General features: G+C 50.1%; 1 protein-coding gene across 9 annotated transcripts in view; it reads left to right on the top strand.

Moving 5' to 3' along the window:
- The window catches only part of BOC (BOC cell adhesion associated, oncogene regulated), a 247,391-nt gene that overhangs the window by 221,336 nt on the left and 8,520 nt on the right, over nucleotides 1-17,535 (top strand). For 6 of the 9 annotated variants that reach the window (XM_033211258.1, XM_033211260.1, XM_033211259.1 and 3 more), the window contains 7 exons: nucleotides 6,915-7,061; nucleotides 9,427-9,570; nucleotides 11,056-11,349; nucleotides 11,717-11,989; nucleotides 13,032-13,339; nucleotides 16,772-16,934; nucleotides 17,346-17,456. In XM_033211258.1, coding sequence (XP_033067149.1) covers nucleotides 6,915-7,061; nucleotides 9,427-9,570; nucleotides 11,056-11,349; nucleotides 11,717-11,989; nucleotides 13,032-13,339; nucleotides 16,772-16,934; nucleotides 17,346-17,456 — 1,440 coding nt within the window. The remainder of the gene's footprint in view (nucleotides 1-6,914; nucleotides 7,062-9,426; nucleotides 9,571-11,055; nucleotides 11,350-11,716; nucleotides 11,990-13,031; nucleotides 13,340-16,771; nucleotides 16,935-17,345; nucleotides 17,457-17,535) is intronic. The other 3 variants (XM_033211264.1, XM_033211265.1, XM_033211266.1) reach the window with 1 other exon arrangement.

The raw sequence follows: 17,535 nt of genomic DNA, 5'->3' as shown, positions 1-17,535 counted from the left end.
TCTCTTCCTGCACAGGCCGCCAGCCCTTCCAAAGGCTGTGCCAGGATCCAGCTCTGGCTACGATGAGTCCAGACCACCAGGACTCACATTAATTTTCCCACTGCTAAGTTTATAGTTTATATTTGGTTGATCAGAGAAATATGTGTGATGTGGGTTGCTGGCAAGTAAATCTTTTTTTCCTTCTCTTTCTTCAGTATACTTTTTTTCTAACTATTTCATTCCTTCATCTAGTCCAAAAGAAACTCTCCAGTTCTGCTAACCAGCCCTACCTCAGAGCAGCCCTGAAGTCGGGTAGATGAGATGGTCTACAGACCAGACATCTTCTGTGTTCATCTGGCTGCCAGACCCAGTGGAGACATGGCTCCATCCTTGACTTGTCTTTGAGGATTAATCGCATTTCTTGTTCTCTTATGTCTTTTTTAAAAATAAAATATTTTTAATTGGTTCAAGCCAAGAAATTCCTGAAGCCTTAGGCCAATTCATTGCAAATCATTTAATGACATTGCAAAATAGGTTTTTTTTAGTATCTCTCCTGCTTCCCCTCCCACTCCTCCCTTCTGCTTTCCCCTCCTGGCCACCCCCAGATTTCTCTCTCCTGTCTTGACTTTGATTTTCATCCCTCATCCCCCAGTCTCTTTCATCTGTTCTCCAATCTCAGCTTTCTTTCACTGCTCAAATCTGGGTGTAAATCCCACCCCAACTGAAAGGAAAAGACAGAAACAAGATTTAGCAACTAATGTGTTTGGCATCTACAAAGGTTTGGTTTTTCTTCTTCTTCTTCTTCCTCCTCCCCATGGAAACTGTTTTCTTTAAATACAAAAGAGCATGCCTTGCTTTCATCAGAAAGTGTGTTTGAGAAATTTCATGTCATGTTTCCATGGTTGTCAGGAGAGAGCTTGGGAGCCAAAATTATTTGTGCAATTGGACAGGCAGAAAAAAATCCCAAAGAGAGCAAACATATTTATCCAGTCTCCCTGCCTGCAAAGGGAGGACCAGTACTCAGTCTGCCAGCCATGTTTCCAAGTGTCTCTGTAGATCACGGTGTTGACTTAGGCTGGAGTGCTGGTGGAGGTGGTGAGGACTACGCTGGAGAACACCACGCTTGTGAATTATTGTGTCCTGCCTTGTCTGTGTGATTGAAAACTCCCTGTGGTTAGGAGCTATGTCTTTGCTTCTTTGTATTTTCTGCAGTGCTTGGCATAACAGACAATTCTGTAGCACCTGGCTTGCTAAATGAATGACTTGATGATGACTGGAGGGATGGTATTTTACCAAATGCTGGTTTTGTCCCGCTTTGTGGGCTGCAGGGGTCTATGTGCCAGGGCTGAAAGACTTATTCACTACCCCAAATGCATGGCTTCTGAGATGCCTGCCCAGCCCACAGTAAACCCCAGCCACCCACCGGGTGCCAGGCTTTCTGGTCTCATGAGAGCACCATGAGGCTCCAGCCTTTCCTCTGCTTCTGTAGTTGTCCCACATCCTCAGCAGATAACTGCCGTGGCTTTTCACTTGCAGATCATTTTATTTCAGAGGAATAACCTTGGGGTCATGCCAAGCCGTGGTTCCTCAAATGACTTGGGGGTCGAGAATTGTGTTAGGACTCTTTGTCCATCAATGAAGCAGTTTGGGACACAGGAGAGCCCCCATACTGGCCAGAGGCAACATAGCGAGGAGTGTCAAGGACGCTTTGTCTTCTCAGACTCTACAGCCAAGTCTCACTGATAGCCACGAGCCAGGGGCTCAGTCAGAGAAAACTCTTAGTAACTTTACTTCTCCTGCACCTTGGGTGTCTCTCAAAAAGGGACTGAGGTGCAGGGAAGGACCAAAGGATCAGCATGCCACTGAGTAGTGCTCCATTAGGGCAGAATCCTTTATGCTTTGTAGCATCAGCCACAGGTACAGTAAGCTGCTGCAGGGACAAGTTGAGGCTTGCAGGTTGTGACAGTTGGGGAATGGAATTATCCATCAGCCCAGAAACCTGCCAGTGGTCCTGAGGCTGCTCAGCCATCCTGGCAGCATTGCCACGTGAGCCCCATGCAGTGCCCCGTGACCTGGTGGATCCCATCCAGACCTCTGTAGAGGAGTGTAGGCTTGTCCTGTGATCCCCAGGAACAGGCAGAGGGTAGGACAGGACTGTATGTGAGAAGTACTCGCATGGGTAGAAGGCCAAAATTTCTTTAAGCGTTCAGCAGAGCTCATGGATATGGGGATATTGGTAACTCCATGCAGCATCCATGGTGCATCTTACTTCTCTTCTTACTTCACACAGAATCGAACTTCGATTTGCAGCTTAAGGGAGGATGCAGGAGAAGACTAAATGAAGAACTCCCTTGGAAGTGATTGTTAGGTTTATGGCTTAGACCTGGGGCATTTAACTGAGACCCAACACATTCTGTAGTTGGACACATAAAGTCCGTGAACATTGGGGGATAAGCTTACAATTAATATTTGACAATGTGTGTTATGAGAATGCATGAACATACACCAAGTGTTGTAACTTAATTCATAGCTCTGTGGAACCTTTTATTAATAAAGGAAAGATACTAGAAGGTGGTGAGAAAGAAATTCAAGAGATACTCAAGATAAAATGTGCCAGTTTGCAGTTTCACATGTGATCCTGCTGATGGCAGCCACATCCATGTGCCTTTGACAGTCTTTAATTTGCTGTTTTTCCCATAGCCAAAAGGTTCTGTGCCTGATGCGCCCTTTGAATGTGAAGAGAAAGCACAGAGTACATCACATGATGTGTGTCTGAACACATCCCTGTAACCTCTGTGTTCAGAGATCATACAGAAGTGATGTATCAGAGTGTACATCTTCCCTTTGGAAACTGAGCTCCCAGAAGGAAGGAACTGGGCCGGGGTCTATATGGAGCCCAAAATATCATGGGCTTTCTCAGAAATCACAAAGTTCTGGGACAAGTAAATAAGGTCAGTAAACTCAGAGATGGCCCCAAAGACCAAGACTTCTGACCTGTTGGGAGCTGAGAAACAAGAGTGGGCCTACTAGCATTTGATTAATGTGGACAAGTTAATGAAGTAGCTGGAAAATGCACAAAGAGAGGATGCGAAAAAAGGGTGTGAGGGGAGGGAAGGTAAGAGGATTAAAGCTGCAAAAACATTCCTCTAATGGATTTCTCAAACACACCAGCCAACAGGCAAGGGCAGGTGTCCTGTCAAACCATTTCTCCATGAAACCTGATCCATCTTTCTGCAGCGGAGGCCTGCTAACCCCATTTGTAATTGAAGGGCCTGTCCCTTATTTCCAGTGAAGCACACTGAGCAGCCTAGGGACTCGGCCAGGAAACCGGCTTTGCAGACAAAGGGGCCTGGGAACAGGCTGGTTTCCTTCATATGCGCCAGCTAGAGCTCCTCTCTGCATCTGCCCCGTCTGATGGCTGATTAGGCTCTTATTGATCATGAACTCCCCACCCCTCCCTGGCCCCCTTCCTGTCCAAAAACACTAGAAAAAGGGGGTCCTCTGATTTTCAGATCATTCATCACTTCATTATTCTGCCTTTGATCCCTTAGTGAAACTCAAGTTTTACTCGAGCAGCCAAATTGGGAGTATTTTAAGCTAAGGCTTAAGCTTAGGAGGCACGGGGGTAGCGGGGATGGGGGTAGGACGGACAGAGCCAAGAACCAAACTGCTGCTTATTTGTTTTGAAGCCAGGAAGGCTCGCCTGCCAGTTGTCCCTTGTGGGGAGCTGGATGTCCAGCTGGGGTGCCCTCGGTCCTGCCTGCACAGGCTGTTGTGCACATGTTGGCATCAGAACAGAGGGGCTGTCTGGCCGCATGGCTGACCAGTGCCCAGCTTCATGCTCCCCCACTGCACAGCCTTCTGTCTCCAACTGAGCAGCTGTCAGAGGGTGCAGCAGGAGCCAAGAGGGGATTAAAAGGGCCAGTGTTTTCTACCGCTGGGTTGCTGAGGTGGGTGCCTGGCAGAGTACATGCTCCCTCCGTGCCTGGATAAGCCCTCAATTACAATGGGCAGGAGCCTGGGGCCATGAAGATGGAGATGGCGTCCTGGTGCCAAACTCCTTTCAGTTGCTTACATCTTTCTTGGAAAATGATCTGCTAGGTTTAGGTATATTCTTTGCTTAAGGCAAATATCCTTGGAATGAGGTGAAGAAAAGGAGGAGGAAAAAACAAAAACCTATTGGTGGAGTAGTTTGGGATTTATTCGACCATGGAGGAGAGTGTTTCACAGCGCCTGAGGAATTTTCCAGATGCCCCTAAGCTCACAATCACTCACAGCTCGCTTTGTGGGGAGCCTCCTGACTTGGCAGGTACAGGGCGCACTGGCCTGAAGGAGGATTAAGGCCTTTGCATTTTTTAAGTGAATTGCTTTCAGAAAACAAAGTTACCAATATTTAGCAAGAACATGTTGAGCTCAAGCAATTCCTTTCCCATAGTCCAAACCTTCCTCCTCTTTGAGAGGAAACTCATTAGCTATCTTGGCTGAGAGGCTCAGCCAGGACTGGGCTAAATAATTTGTGGGACCAAATGCAAAATGAAAATGTAGGGTCCCTTGTTCAAGCGTTATTAAGAATTTTAAGATGGTGAAAGCAGAGCATTAAACCAAGTGTTAGCCCCATCAAGTGCAGGGGCAGGTTGCGCACCCATCAAGCTGGTCTTGAGCTCAGACTTCCAAACTGTATTTATTTAGCAAGGATTAGAAAGCATTTGCTGTGTCCTCAGTACTATGCAGTAGAGCTTGGGGTTGGGGTGAAGAGTGAAAAATTAATAGGCTTCCCACCAGGAATTTATAATTTAGTTAGGGTCAGATATCACACACACAACATTAAATAATTTTGAAATCATTATTTAAAAGCCCAGGAGGCCCTACACTTAACCCATAGGAAGGAATCTGAGAGATCTCACCTTGACCCGCAGGCATCATGCATGTTCAGCCTAGAAAGTGAAATGGGGCAATAGAAGGGAATCAGACAACCAATCCCTGATTTTTTTTTAAGTTGTTTTTTTTTTCCTGTGGGTACATAGTACGTGTGTATATTTATCAGGTACATGAGATGTTTGGATACAGGTATGCAATGTGAAATAAGCACATCATGGAGAATGGAATGTCCATCCTATCACTGTTTCCACCACATCACTCCTTGAATAGCATGTATTTCTTACAGCACATTTATTAGACCTGTTTCACTTCTTTCTTCAGATCCTGCATAACCTCTCAAGAAACATTCTATTTGCAAAATAACTTCTACTGGCCACACTTAGATATAATGTTCATAGAACATTTGTTGTGCTAGGCTCTTGTCCGTTTCTTCAAAATGTAGACCAACTTTATGAATTTGAGTTTCTAGGCAGCATAATGGGCATCTTGTACCTAACTTGTGCGGCTCAGCTTCCAAGATACTCATTCATTCATTCATTCATTCACATTCATTCATTTATTCATTCAACACTTGCCAAGTGTGTTCTTGGGCCAGGACCTGGGTTAGGTTCAGGGGACACAGACAGGAACAAAACTCGCTCCATGCCCCAAAGAGTTCACAGTCTGATATTGTAATCAAAGGGGCATCACAGCAACAATAGGGCTTTCCTCGCCTATGTTGGCTTGAATTGACTAAGAGCTGCTGGGAAGTTCCATTACACGGGAAGCCTCCTGACCTCACTGAATACCTTAATCACCAGGCACTCCTAGGGTGACACCAGTTTGTTTTTGGTAATTATCTCTTGTCTTCTGTGAGAAACCTGATTCCAGCCCTCTCTGGGTCTCCAGTGGAAACAACAGCAGAGGCAGGTGCAGTCTTGCAGTGAAATTGTAGTCAGCCCCGATGCTATCAGTCCCAGGAGCTGAGCAGAATTTGGTGTGGCCAGCATTCAGAGAAGGTGCCTCCAGGGCTTTCTGAGTACCTTTAGGAAGAGAGTGTCTGGGTAAAATATTTCCATCTGTCTTATACTCCATTAGTTTTATTTCTCCTCTTAAATTCAGCTATAATCCTGAAAACCAGATTTCCAACTTGGAATGCATGCAGTTTTGTTGTGCAAGTGGTCCCTGTTTCACTCAGCAACATCAGTGATCTGGCTCATACAAAGAGAGATTTGTTGTTTGGACTCTTGGATTGCTTGGGAAACATTCTGCTCTTATTCTAGATGGATCTCCATACTCTCCCAGTTTAGATCCCATGGTGGCAAGCCAGGAGAAATGGCCATGGGGCCGCCAGAGACCACAGCCTCGTGTCAGGACCCTGGCTCCTCCGCAGTCCACTGCCATCAAGCCACCCTGGGGTGCTGCCTGTTGTCCTGGCAGATTCCTCTTTGCCTTAGAAAACCCTTAGGGTATCCAGAGTCCTGCCCCCAGCCCCAAGGAAGGATCCTCTGTGATGTGGGGTGTGGCTTCTGAGCAGCAAGAATCAGCCTTCTGGTTACAACCATGGCCATCAATCAAGTGCAGTCTCAGGCCCATCGCTTGTCATCGTGGATGCCTGAGGAGAACCTGGGAAGGCTGCTCTTAATCAACTTGGAGAAAAGACATCAGCATTCTCTTTTATTATTCCCTTCCATCTCTGTTAGCTGAGCCTTCTGACAGCTCTGCTAGGACATTTGTACCTTGACCCACCCCATTTCTGGGGTGGATAAGCAGAGCCAACTTGCCCCCATATCTCAGTGTAACAGATGGTCTGAGCCAGAGGCACTGCTTGATGGGATTCTCTCTGCACCTTCCCCCAACTTGTGTATACAAAGTGAACCCCATCAGTGATGAGGGCCCCACATTCTTACAAACTCATGTAGACAACAAGGGGCTGGAGGAAGAACTTGGAGGATCCCCTGATATCCCCCTAGGTGTGAGCTTTGTCATGACTGACAACACCAAGGCACAAGCCCACCCTGAAATGTCACACTTTTGCTCTGCTCTCCTCCAGCCAGCACCTTGCCTTCTCTTCACAGATCTCGAGGACTTCAAGTTAGACGTGCAGCACGTGATTGAAGTGGATGAGGGAAACACAGCAGTCATTGCCTGCCACCTGCCTGAGAGCCACCCCAAAGCCCAGGTCCGGTACAGCGTCAAACAAGAGTGGCTGGAGGCCTCCAGAGGTGAGTGGGCAGGAACCCAGAGGCCGAAGCTGAGGTGAGAAGGGAAGCTGGCCTTCTCCAACCGCTCACTGCTCAACAAAGCTAGGGCAGCTGCGGCTGCCTCACAAGCCCCCCTCAACATGCCAGCAGCCCTTCCTCATGCTGGCCAGCTGTCCTCCTGCCTTTTTTTTTCCTTTTAAGAGACAGGATCCTGTTAGGTCACTCAAGCTGGAGTGCAGTGGCATAATCAGAGCTCACTGCAGCCTCCATCACCAGGGCTCAAGAGATCCTCCTTCCTCAACCATCTGAGTAGCTAGAACTACAGGCACATGCCACCATGCTTGGCTAACTTTATTTTTATTTGTTATAGAGACAGAGTCTCGCTATGTTGCCCAGGCTGGTCTAGAACTTCTGAGCTCGAGCAATCCTCCCGCTTTGGCTGGAATTACAGGCTTGAGCCACCATACTTGGTCATGTCTTCTTTCTTGATATGTAGTCCTGTAGGGTCCCGAAGCAGGTGGCTTCCATTACGGAAGTCCTCTGTCTTAGCATGAGGAATTTCTTTATCCTTTCAGGCCCCAGAAGATAATTACTGAGATGTTGCTGTTCCATCCAGGCTCTCAGCACATGGTTCTGCATGCTGCCTGTGGAAGCTCTGTGCCTCCAGGCACACACAGGAAGGCTGCGTAATAAGCCCATTCACGGAGCCGCAGGGTTCCCTGGCAGGAGATGGAGCTCTTCCCCATGCAGCAGAGCAGTCTTTGCAGTGGACTTCATTTTTCCCTCTCCCTGTTTGCGTAGTAAATGCAGTTATCTCAGCTGTCACAGCTCCATGCTCAAGCCACTGTGGACAGACACAGCAGCAGGTCCAGAGAAGCCAAGGCTTGGTCCGCAGAATGCCAGAGGGGAAGAGGTTGTCCCTGAAGTCAAAGCCAGCCTCTTTTCACAACGGACCCTGTACTCGAGGCCAAGTAGACCTTACTTGACCTGACACCACAGCTCAAAATGTATACCTTTTAATTGCTTGAGCCCAGGAGGCTAAGGTTGTAGTGAGCCAAGATCGTGCCACTGCACTCTAGCCTGAGTGACAAAGTGAGACCCTGTCTCAAGAAGAAGAAGAAAAAAAAGTATGCCTTTAAAAATATACTCTAGATTTTAAGATATTTTTATTAACTCTTTCTGGTTATGAAAGGAACGTATGTTCATTGTAGAAAACTTAGAGAATACAGAAAACTGTTTTCAAAAGGGTAAAACCCCTAATCCAACCACTCAGAACCAACTGGAGACTGGGGGAAGAAGAGCATGAATCCCTACTGTCCCCAGCAGAAGGTTGGCAGCAGCCTCTGGGAGAGGCCTGCCTGCCCCACCAGGACCAAGGGTTTCTCCCACTCCATCTGGCACTTGCTAAGCAGCTCATACCTGGGTGGCCCAGCAGCAGGCAGGCACCAGGCTTGGCAACAGCACAGCTCTCAGGAGGGGCCACCAGGGCAAAGCTCGGCACTGACGGCCATAGCTTTACCTGCCAGGAAGCCAGATGCCACCCTGGTTGCTGGGGTGTCCAGGAGCTGTGAATCTGTCTCCTAGTTACAGAACCTGAACACCCCTGGGGCACCAGCCCATGGCACCCGTGGACCAGGAGCAAACAGAGCCTGACAGGTCCCTGATGTGGAAGAAAGGATTTCAGTGGCATTCATGGAGAGGACAGTGGTTAGAAGTCAGAATATTCCTCTCCAAGTAGCAGAAATGCAATCATGAGGCGATTCCGAGTGATGGCTATGACTGATGGGAAGATTTGCTCATCATTTTGGGAAGGGAGAATGAGGGGAAGCTCCAAAATCAATTTCCTCCAGGCTTGCAGGAATGATGATCTCATCTCTCATGTGTGCAGCATGGACCTCTCAAGCCTTACAGTGGCCCTGAGGCAGCATACATTAAGCCTTTTCACAAATGAGGAAACGGGATCAGAGAGGTTAATTAACTTGCCCAAGTTACATTACACAGTTAATACCCAGCAGACTCAGAGCATGCGACCATGGCTGATTCAAAATCCTGCTTGCTTTCTAGCCTCCCCTAGCTCCCTTGAAAGTATAAAATGCTCTTCCATAGACCTATGCACTAAGTTGCGGCAGTTAGGCAGTCAGCCAGTCTGTTAGCTGGTTGGTTAGTTACCTTTACTCTCTGGCACTCTGTCCCGCTTGTTGCAAGGTTTTATGGGGAGAACAGCATCTTAGGCTTGGTCTTGTGGGGACTCAGGTGGACATCAGCTCCTAGTGCCTGCCCAGCCTGTTCCTCTCCCTCCGTGCACCTCTCCTTTGTGGAAGCTGCAGAGTGAAGCATTCTGGACCCAAACCCATCCCGTCTTCTCCTGGCCCTGCCCTTTCCACAGGTAACTACCTGATCATGCCCTCGGGGAACCTCCAGATTGTGAATGCCAGCCAGGAGGACGAGGGCATGTACAAGTGTGCGGCCTACAACCCAGTGACCCAGGAAGTGAAAACCTCCGGCTCCAGCGACAGGCTGCGTGTGCGCCGTAAGGCCCGGGCCCATCTGCTGGGGGACAGGGGGGATCACTGATGGAAGGGCTCACAAAGATAGAAAGGGAGGTAGATACCTGGAGGTGCCACATCCAAGCTACAGTTCTGTGTGCACTGGCTTTGGCCAGGGGGAACACCTGGGACTCAGCCAGGGGTTCTCTCCCCTCTGGCCAGCCTCAGGGCCAGCGTCTCACAGCACACAGCCCTCAGGCCTGGCTTTGGCAGGTGACTGTGCCTGCTGTCACACCTGCCTGTTGGAAGGTTTCCTTCACGGTTACTTTGCGATTGGGATGGGTCAGTATGTGTGTGCTGGGGCAGGATGGTGGGTCTCATCTCAAGCTCAGCAGCAGACACAGCATGTGCCTCGCACAGACGCCCACATGGAAGGCCTCCAGGCCACCGTTCTGCCCTGTGTGAGGTCCCTGGGCCTGCACTCTCTGCATGGATGAGGTGTGCCCAGCACCACCCTCTGGTGAGCGTCCAGGAGGCCCACATGTTCTCAATGCACAGGAAAATAGCAGCTACCTTTCCATGCACTTGTCTGGAGTCCCTGCCTATTCAGAGAAGTGACGTCTTACACGGAGTTAGCTTAGAGTTGGCACCAGAGATGGAGTCACTGTGAAGCTAATGAAGCGAAACTTCCATGGTCCTTCACTCACTGACAGAGGCCTCAGAAGGGCCTAATTTCGTATCTATTGTTTTCCATTGTTTTTTGGGCCTTCAAAACTGTATAAATTTCAGGTTTTAGAAAACCTGGGTCTGTCCCTGGTTGGCATATAAAGCAGAATCACACATGGTCCCTGTGCTCCTCAAAGGTCGCTGAGGAACGGCACACATTGGAGAGTAAACGTGCCTTTCAGTGAGTTCTGTGCAGTTTGTCCACAGTGTTAGAAAAAGATTACAGCTTCCCCAGCTGTGTCCTGATGAAGTACATAGTGATTTGCATTTGGGGACCTTGCAGTATGAGAAATGCATGTGTTTAAACAGTGGATTCCATTCAGCTCAGCCAGAGGCTGGCTCTGAGATGCTCACTATGAGAGACACTTGGGCCTGAAAACCATAGGGTGGGGCTGGGAGCATGGCAGATTCTTGTTTCCCATCTCATCTTCAGCCTCACAGTGCTCTTACTGAGGGCAAGCAGAAAGAAACATCTGTACCATTTAAATTGCCTCTCCGTTCCCTCACCTTTCTCTCCTTGCCAGCACACATAGTTAACTGTGCATTTGTTGTGTTGGTGCTGCTGTTCTTCTGTGTTATCTCATTTCTTACTCATGACAGCTCCCTGCAGAAGAAGCCCTTGTTTCTGATAAGGACACCAAGCCCCAAGGGAATTCTGTAGCCCGCCCCATTCCACCTAGGTTGAAAGACCTGGAATGGCTCTTTGATCCCATCTCCATGCTCTCTGGGACTGCCTCCTGGGGATGCTCTGCAGGACATCCTGGTCCACACGCCTTCTGTTGTTGCCCTCCTTGCCCCTCCAGGCTCCACCGCTGAGGCTGCCCGCATCATCTACCCGCCGGAGGCCCAAACCATCATCGTCACCAAAGGCCAGAGTCTCATTCTGGAGTGTGTGGCCAGTGGAATCCCACCCCCACGGGTCACCTGGGCCAAGGATGGGTCCAGTGTCACCGGCTACAACAAGACGCGCTTCCTGCTGAGCAACCTCCTCATCGACACCACCAGCGAGGAGGACTCAGGCACCTACCGCTGCATGGCCGACAATGGGGTTGGGCAGCCTGGGGCAGCGGTCATCCTCTACAATGTCCAGGTGTTTGGTGAGTGTCTGCTGTGGACTGTCTTCTCCTTGGCCTTCTCTCTGGTCTGTGCAGCCTTTCTAGAAACGTAACCCAGGCTCACAGAGGGTTAGCGTCTTGTGAAAGGCCACATGCCGAGTGAGGAACAGAGGCATGCTGAAGAGTCAGGGCTCTTTGGATCCCAGAGCAAGGGCACGCAGTCCTGGAGCCCTCCTGTCATGACTCTGACGGTGGAGATGTCGGACCTCTCCCTCCCACTACTCTGCCCATTAGGAAAAAGCAACAGCCGAAGGGCAGGGGGAGCTGCTCCTAACTGCATCCCTCCCAGCCCATCTGACCTGGGACAGAAAGACCTAGTCCTTCTCACCTTGCTCTGGTTTCCTGGCAGAACCCCCTGAGGTCACCATGGAGCTGTCCCAGCTGGTCATCCCCTGGGGCCAGAGTGCCAAGCTCACCTGTGAGGTGCGCGGGAACCCTCCACCTTCCGTGCTGTGGCTGAGGAATGCCACGCCCCTCATCTCCAGCCAGCGCCTCCAGCTCTCCCGCAGGGCCCTGCGTGTGCTCAGCATGGGGCCTGAGGACGAAGGCGTCTACCAGTGCATGGCCGAGAACGAGGTCGGGAGTGCCCACGCCGTGGTCCAGCTGCGAACCTCCAGGCCAAGTGAGTGTAACCCAGGGGTTTGAGATTCCAGATGATTCTCATTTGAGAATCCATTTCTCAAATATACCAGTATATAAGATAGGAAAAAGTAGCTTTTAGTTGTAAGTTCAAATATATATGAACTTAATATATCAGAAGTACAGATTTTCACTAATGAAAATAATTCATTTAATTGTTGTATTTAAAGAAATATTTCTGTGGAACCCAGTTTGACAACCACTGCTCTAGTGCTTTGGTGAAGAAAAGCCAGTCTGTCGTTCTCAGCAAGATTCATTCCAGTTGGGGCCTATGCCAACTGAGCAGTGACCATGCTTAGCCTGGGGAGAGGTAATATGGGGGTGCAGAGCAATGCGGCAAAGACCCTGCCCTTGAGAACTCCCCTATGGGAACAAAACTTACCAGGGAAACAACTTGAGAAAAATACAGCAATGAGTACCATACAATGTTAAGTCAGCATTATCAGGTGCCCATATCCTGTGGTGGGGAAGGTCAGGTAGAGGAGAGACAGGTGCTGGCAGATTCTGTAGAAACCTCCTGAAGGAAGCGTCACTGCCCCTCCTGGCCTCACAGACTCTCAGAGGACATTTCCAGTTGTGTTCATGTCTCATATTCAGTAGCGAAAGGCCCACATGGTGCCATGGTAAGATGCCACCATGAAGGGACATGTCTCCATTTCCAGCCTAGACCGAGAAGGAAGGCGCAGGGTTCCTGGGCCTCGAGAGAAAATTGAGTTAGTTCACTGGAGATGTACCTCACGTGGGCTCAGGAAAAAAGCAGGCCACAGAGATGTTTGCTTGCCATGCCCAAGCCACCCCTGAGCCCCTGGCCAGGCAGACCAGGCTGCTTTTTCTTTCTGGCAGGACAGGGACACCAGCGCCGCCTTCCATGGAGCCTGGCTGGGCAGCACAGAGTGGGTGGCGGTCGGACTGAGGGTGGGCTCAGGTTGCCTCTCTGACTTCTTCCTGTTTTCTCCCCAGGAACAACAGCTCAGCAGGTAAACCAGGAGACTAACCTTTCCTTCTCCTTCCTGTTGGTCCTCCAGGCATAACCGCGAGGCTACAGCAGGATGCTGAGCCGGCTACTGGCACACCTCCTGCACCACCCTCCAAACCCGGCAGCCCTGAGCAGATGCTGAAGGGGGAACAGGCGCTCCCCAGACCCCCAACATCAGCACGGCCTGCTTCCCCACAGTGTCCAGGAGAGAAGGGGCAGGGGGCTCCCGCCGAGGCTCCCATCATCCTCAGCTCACCCCGCACCTCCAAGACCGACTCATATGAACTGGTGTGGCGGCCTCGGCATGAGGGCAGTGGCTGGGCACCGATCCTCTACTATGTGGTGAAACATCGCAAGGTATGGCCCTGGTGTGGGGCCGCTGCCTCCCCTGCACAGCCTTCCCAGCAAGGCTGAGCAGAGTCACTGCCTCCTGGCCTTTGAGTTCCTGAAGCCTGAACCAGTAATCCCCATCACTAATCAGGCCCTTCTGTCTCCTCCAGTGTCCATCCCTGCTGTCTCCCAGGGAGCTGGTTGTGAGATGGTCGTGTGGGACCCTGGAAGGCCCAGGAAAAAGCCTTGTGCGTGCATCCAGTACTAAGCTCTATGCACACATTTCCCAGAAGCTCACACTAGCTTCTAGCCCCTGAGGAGACGGTGAACAGTCTCCCTGGTAACCATCATCTTCCTTCCTGCTTTCCTCTGTCGTTAGTTGTTGATGTTACATTTTGTTTTTTTATGAAAGTAAGCTGTGCAGGGTACATGCCTGCAGGAACCCTGGCATGGTAAGCCAGCTAGCCTAATGCCAGGAAAACAAATATTTGTGAACAAGTGTTTTCTCTGTAGGCTGTAAAATACCCCCTCAGTTCTCAGAATCTGTCATGGCTTGGGTTTGACAAGCAGGCATTTGAGCTCAAAGCACATTATGTTGTTGAGACCTCAGCTATTTCTCCTTGACAGAAGGAAGCCTGTCCAGGTGAATGTTTCAGGAGCTGTCAGGGAGGGAGTCTCGGGCTCTGACGGGATGCGGGGGCAGAGCCCAGCCAGGCCTATGCTCCTGTACACTGTGTCCTGTGAGGCAGGGCAGGGTCCCCAGGCAGCCACTCTCGCTGAAGGCTGTGCTCTTCCCTGTTGTTACCCCGCAGGGATGAGGACATGAAATTCCCCATAAGAAAACATCCTTGAAAATGTTTCTGTTCACTCCAAGTATACGCCATTTTCTTTCTAAGGCCATTCGATAGTAGAACACTATTATTCTTAAATGGATTTTTAAAAATTGTATTTGATAAATAACAACATGTACATGCTGATTTTTATTATGCATTTATATTACTTTTGCTTATAAAAATGCTATGTGCACTTGATGGAAAGCATATGAATGTGGAATTAAAAGTATTTCTCCACTCCTCCCCACCTCCACAAACAAGCAAGAAAACAGAACCAACCCTGCACAGTGGAGAACGCTAGCTATGCAGAAGCCGTTTCCCTGCCTTGGAGCCCTGGCCCCTGACTCCTTCTATGCTGTTCTTTCCCCTTACATGCTCTCCTAGAAGACCTTGGGTCAGGACAAGTCCACAGAGACCCTGGGGCTGTCAGAAAGACACCTAAGGCAGAGCACCCCCTATGCCCCCTCTGCTGCCTCCCCAAAGGCAGGGGGACGGGGGGAGCAATTTCTCATTAGCCCTCCACCTGCTGGCCTCTTCATAGGCAGCCAGCGAAGTGGGTGAATGAGTTTTTAACAAAAAGGAGCATTGTTCACATGTTGTAGGGCAGGGCTAGTCCTAATCCTATTTCCCCATGTAACTGGACACCTCCATCTCAGAGTTGTAGACAAAGATCAGGGCAGGCCAAACGCCCATGGTTCCCAGGAGACGAAACCCAGCATGAGAGCAAGAATAATATTTTTCAGGCCAATAGGTGGCCATGAAGCAGCCTTGCACAAGAGGCAGACTGGCAAAGGCCGTGCCGTGGTGATCCGGAAATGCCAGGCTCAGGCCACATTCACCCCCTCAGTGTGTGTGACAGTGACTAATTACCCTTCTATTTCTTATTTTCATTTCTGGGCCTGGTGGAAGTGTGAGGCCAGCACTGGGAGGGCAGGGGTACATGGGGCGCAGGGGAAGTGAGAGTCCGGACAGGCCCCTGCTGCTTCTGGCTTCTCTCAGGCTCCAGCCTGGGGGCTCCTCAGCCTGGGGTTGCCAAGGCAGAAGTTCTGGCTTGAAAGCAGTTCCTCTCTTACGGAACTAACAAGTCTTAAAGATCCCCAAGAAAGAATTTGAAATCAAAAGTCAGCATTCGGGCTGTGTTTTTTCATCCGCCTTCTCTTGCTGGGGATTGGGAATCATTCAGCTAATTTTCACTGTTTCACATGCGCGAAGCCAGTTTCATTTCCTGGTGCATCTGCAGACCCTGGGCTACTGTGTTTAGGTTTCCAGCACCACTGGGGAGTCTCAGTTTGTAAAAATGTCTCCCCTTGGAACAAATCCTGGAAGCCTGACAATGAGCCCAGACCATTCCTGTGCCTTGAATGGTACGTTTTGTTCAACTTTGGAATATTCTGCTCAGGGAGAAGAGCTTTTCCTTCCAGCTGTTTTCTTCCTTCAGCAAACCACAACTTGAGGCTCCAGCAGGCTCTCTGGGATGTAGAGTTGGCAGTCAAGTCTGTTGTCCCAAAAGATGGGGCAGCTGAGATGAGCAGCCTCTCAGCATCACCTGTTGGGGAGCCTGGAGCTCCCTTATTTTTTCCTTTAAAGAGCTAGGAATTTGAAGCTATTAAGGATTAATCCATCACAGTCACAATTCATCCACAGTTTTTAAGTTCTGAGCAAGGACTGAAGGCAGGAGCAGAAACAAAGAGGACTGAAATGATGGAAACCGCACTAGGCTGAGGATGTGGGGAGGGGCCTCGAGGGGCCAGGCATGTGCTGGGAATCTACTGTGCACCAAGCTCACTGCGGGGCACTTTATACAACTTCTCTCATTTAATCTTCAGAATAACCTCAGAGAGTTTATTTGCCTCGTTGGTGAAATGCAAAGCTGAAGGGTCAGAGGGTTAGGGGACTTGCTCTGAGTTACACAACCAGGATTTGAACCCAGGACTTTGGATCCCAGACTCTTCTTCCCAGGATAGGGTGCAAAGATGGGCATGCTCTTTGGAGTCAAGTCATAGTTTCGGTGCTCACTAGCCATGTGGCCTTGAGCAAATTGCTCACTTCTCTAAACCTTAGTTTCCCTCTTTGTGAAGTGGGAACAATATTAACACCAATCTCTTGGGCTATTTTGAGGAAAAGGAAGTAGCGCCTATAAACTGCTTAGTTCCATGTGTAGCACAGAGTAAGCCCTTAGCAAATGTTGCTATTTCATGGGTGCTGATACTTTCGTTATCTTTCTCATCATTGTGTCTCATTAGAATATAAACAGAGGGAACTGCATTTGGTTTACCTACAGAAGGAGAAAGAAAGCAAAACATGGAGATTCTTTGAAATACAGGGAGAAAAGGTCTTTGGAGGAGTTCCCAGCAATATCAATCAGGCTATGTGACTTCCCCACTGAGGTTTCTTTGATGAGATCATTAGACGAGGGATCAGAGAGCCTGACGTGAAGGTCCCAGTGAGGTTGGTGTCCCATAGCCAGGGGTGTCAGTCTGAGTCTGTGCCACCCCAACCCCTACCTGGCCCATTGTCCTTCCCCTTCTCCTGCCCTCCTGGGCTCAGCGCTGCTTTCCTTGCAAACCACAGCGCACTCGTAGCCCGAGGCTGAGATGCTAGTCCTGATACCAGCTACCTTCTCCAGCAGGTCACAAACTCCTCTGACAATTGGACCATCTCTGGCATTCCAGCCAACCAGCACCGCCTGACCCTCACCAGACTCGACCCCGGGAGCTTGTATGAAGTGGAGATGGCAGCTTACAACTGTGCAGGCGAGGGCCAGACAGCCATGGTCACCTTCCGAACTGGTGAGAGTCAAACATTGCCCCTTGCTTAGGGTTTCCATGGGTCTAAGCAAGTTCCACTGGCCCAGGTGAGAATTCCTGCTCACCTTGCCCCAGCTGTTCAGCTGAACTTCATCTTTCCTTCCAGCTACCGCCTCCTTGTGGTTTGTGTGCTAGGCTGAGGTCCCAGCTCTCATCAGGAGAGTTGCCAGCCGGCCTCTCTGGCACCCCTTCGTCCCTCTCTCACACGGGCCAGCAGTAGCACCACAACAGAGCCAGTGTCGGCCGAGGCTGAGCCCACACGCTCAGTGCCCGGGTGCTTATTGGCATCACTTTGTCACGCCCCTCAGCAGAGTCTCAGGCAAAAAGGATTCTGTGGGAGGGAGATCTAATGCCTGCTCTCTCCCTTGCTGACTACAACCTATTTCCACCCAGGACGGCGGCCCAAACCCGAGATCATGGCCAGCAAGGAGCAGCAGATTCAGAGAGACGACCCTGGAGCCAGTCCCCAGAGCAGCAGCCAGCCCGACCACGGCCGCCTCTCCCGTAAGCCCCGAGCAGCAGGGACGGGACATGCAGTCAGGACTGGAACTGCCTCAGAGGGCCTGTTCCCGTGGCTGAATGG

This window comes from Trachypithecus francoisi, unplaced genomic scaffold (assembly GCF_009764315.1).
Source record: "Trachypithecus francoisi isolate TF-2019V2 unplaced genomic scaffold, Tfra_2.0 Lachesis_group0, whole genome shotgun sequence".
Classification (NCBI taxonomy): domain Eukaryota; kingdom Metazoa; phylum Chordata; class Mammalia; order Primates; family Cercopithecidae; genus Trachypithecus; species Trachypithecus francoisi.
Note: the sequence above shows the minus strand (reverse complement) of the source record. Positions and strands in the feature narration are given on the sequence as shown.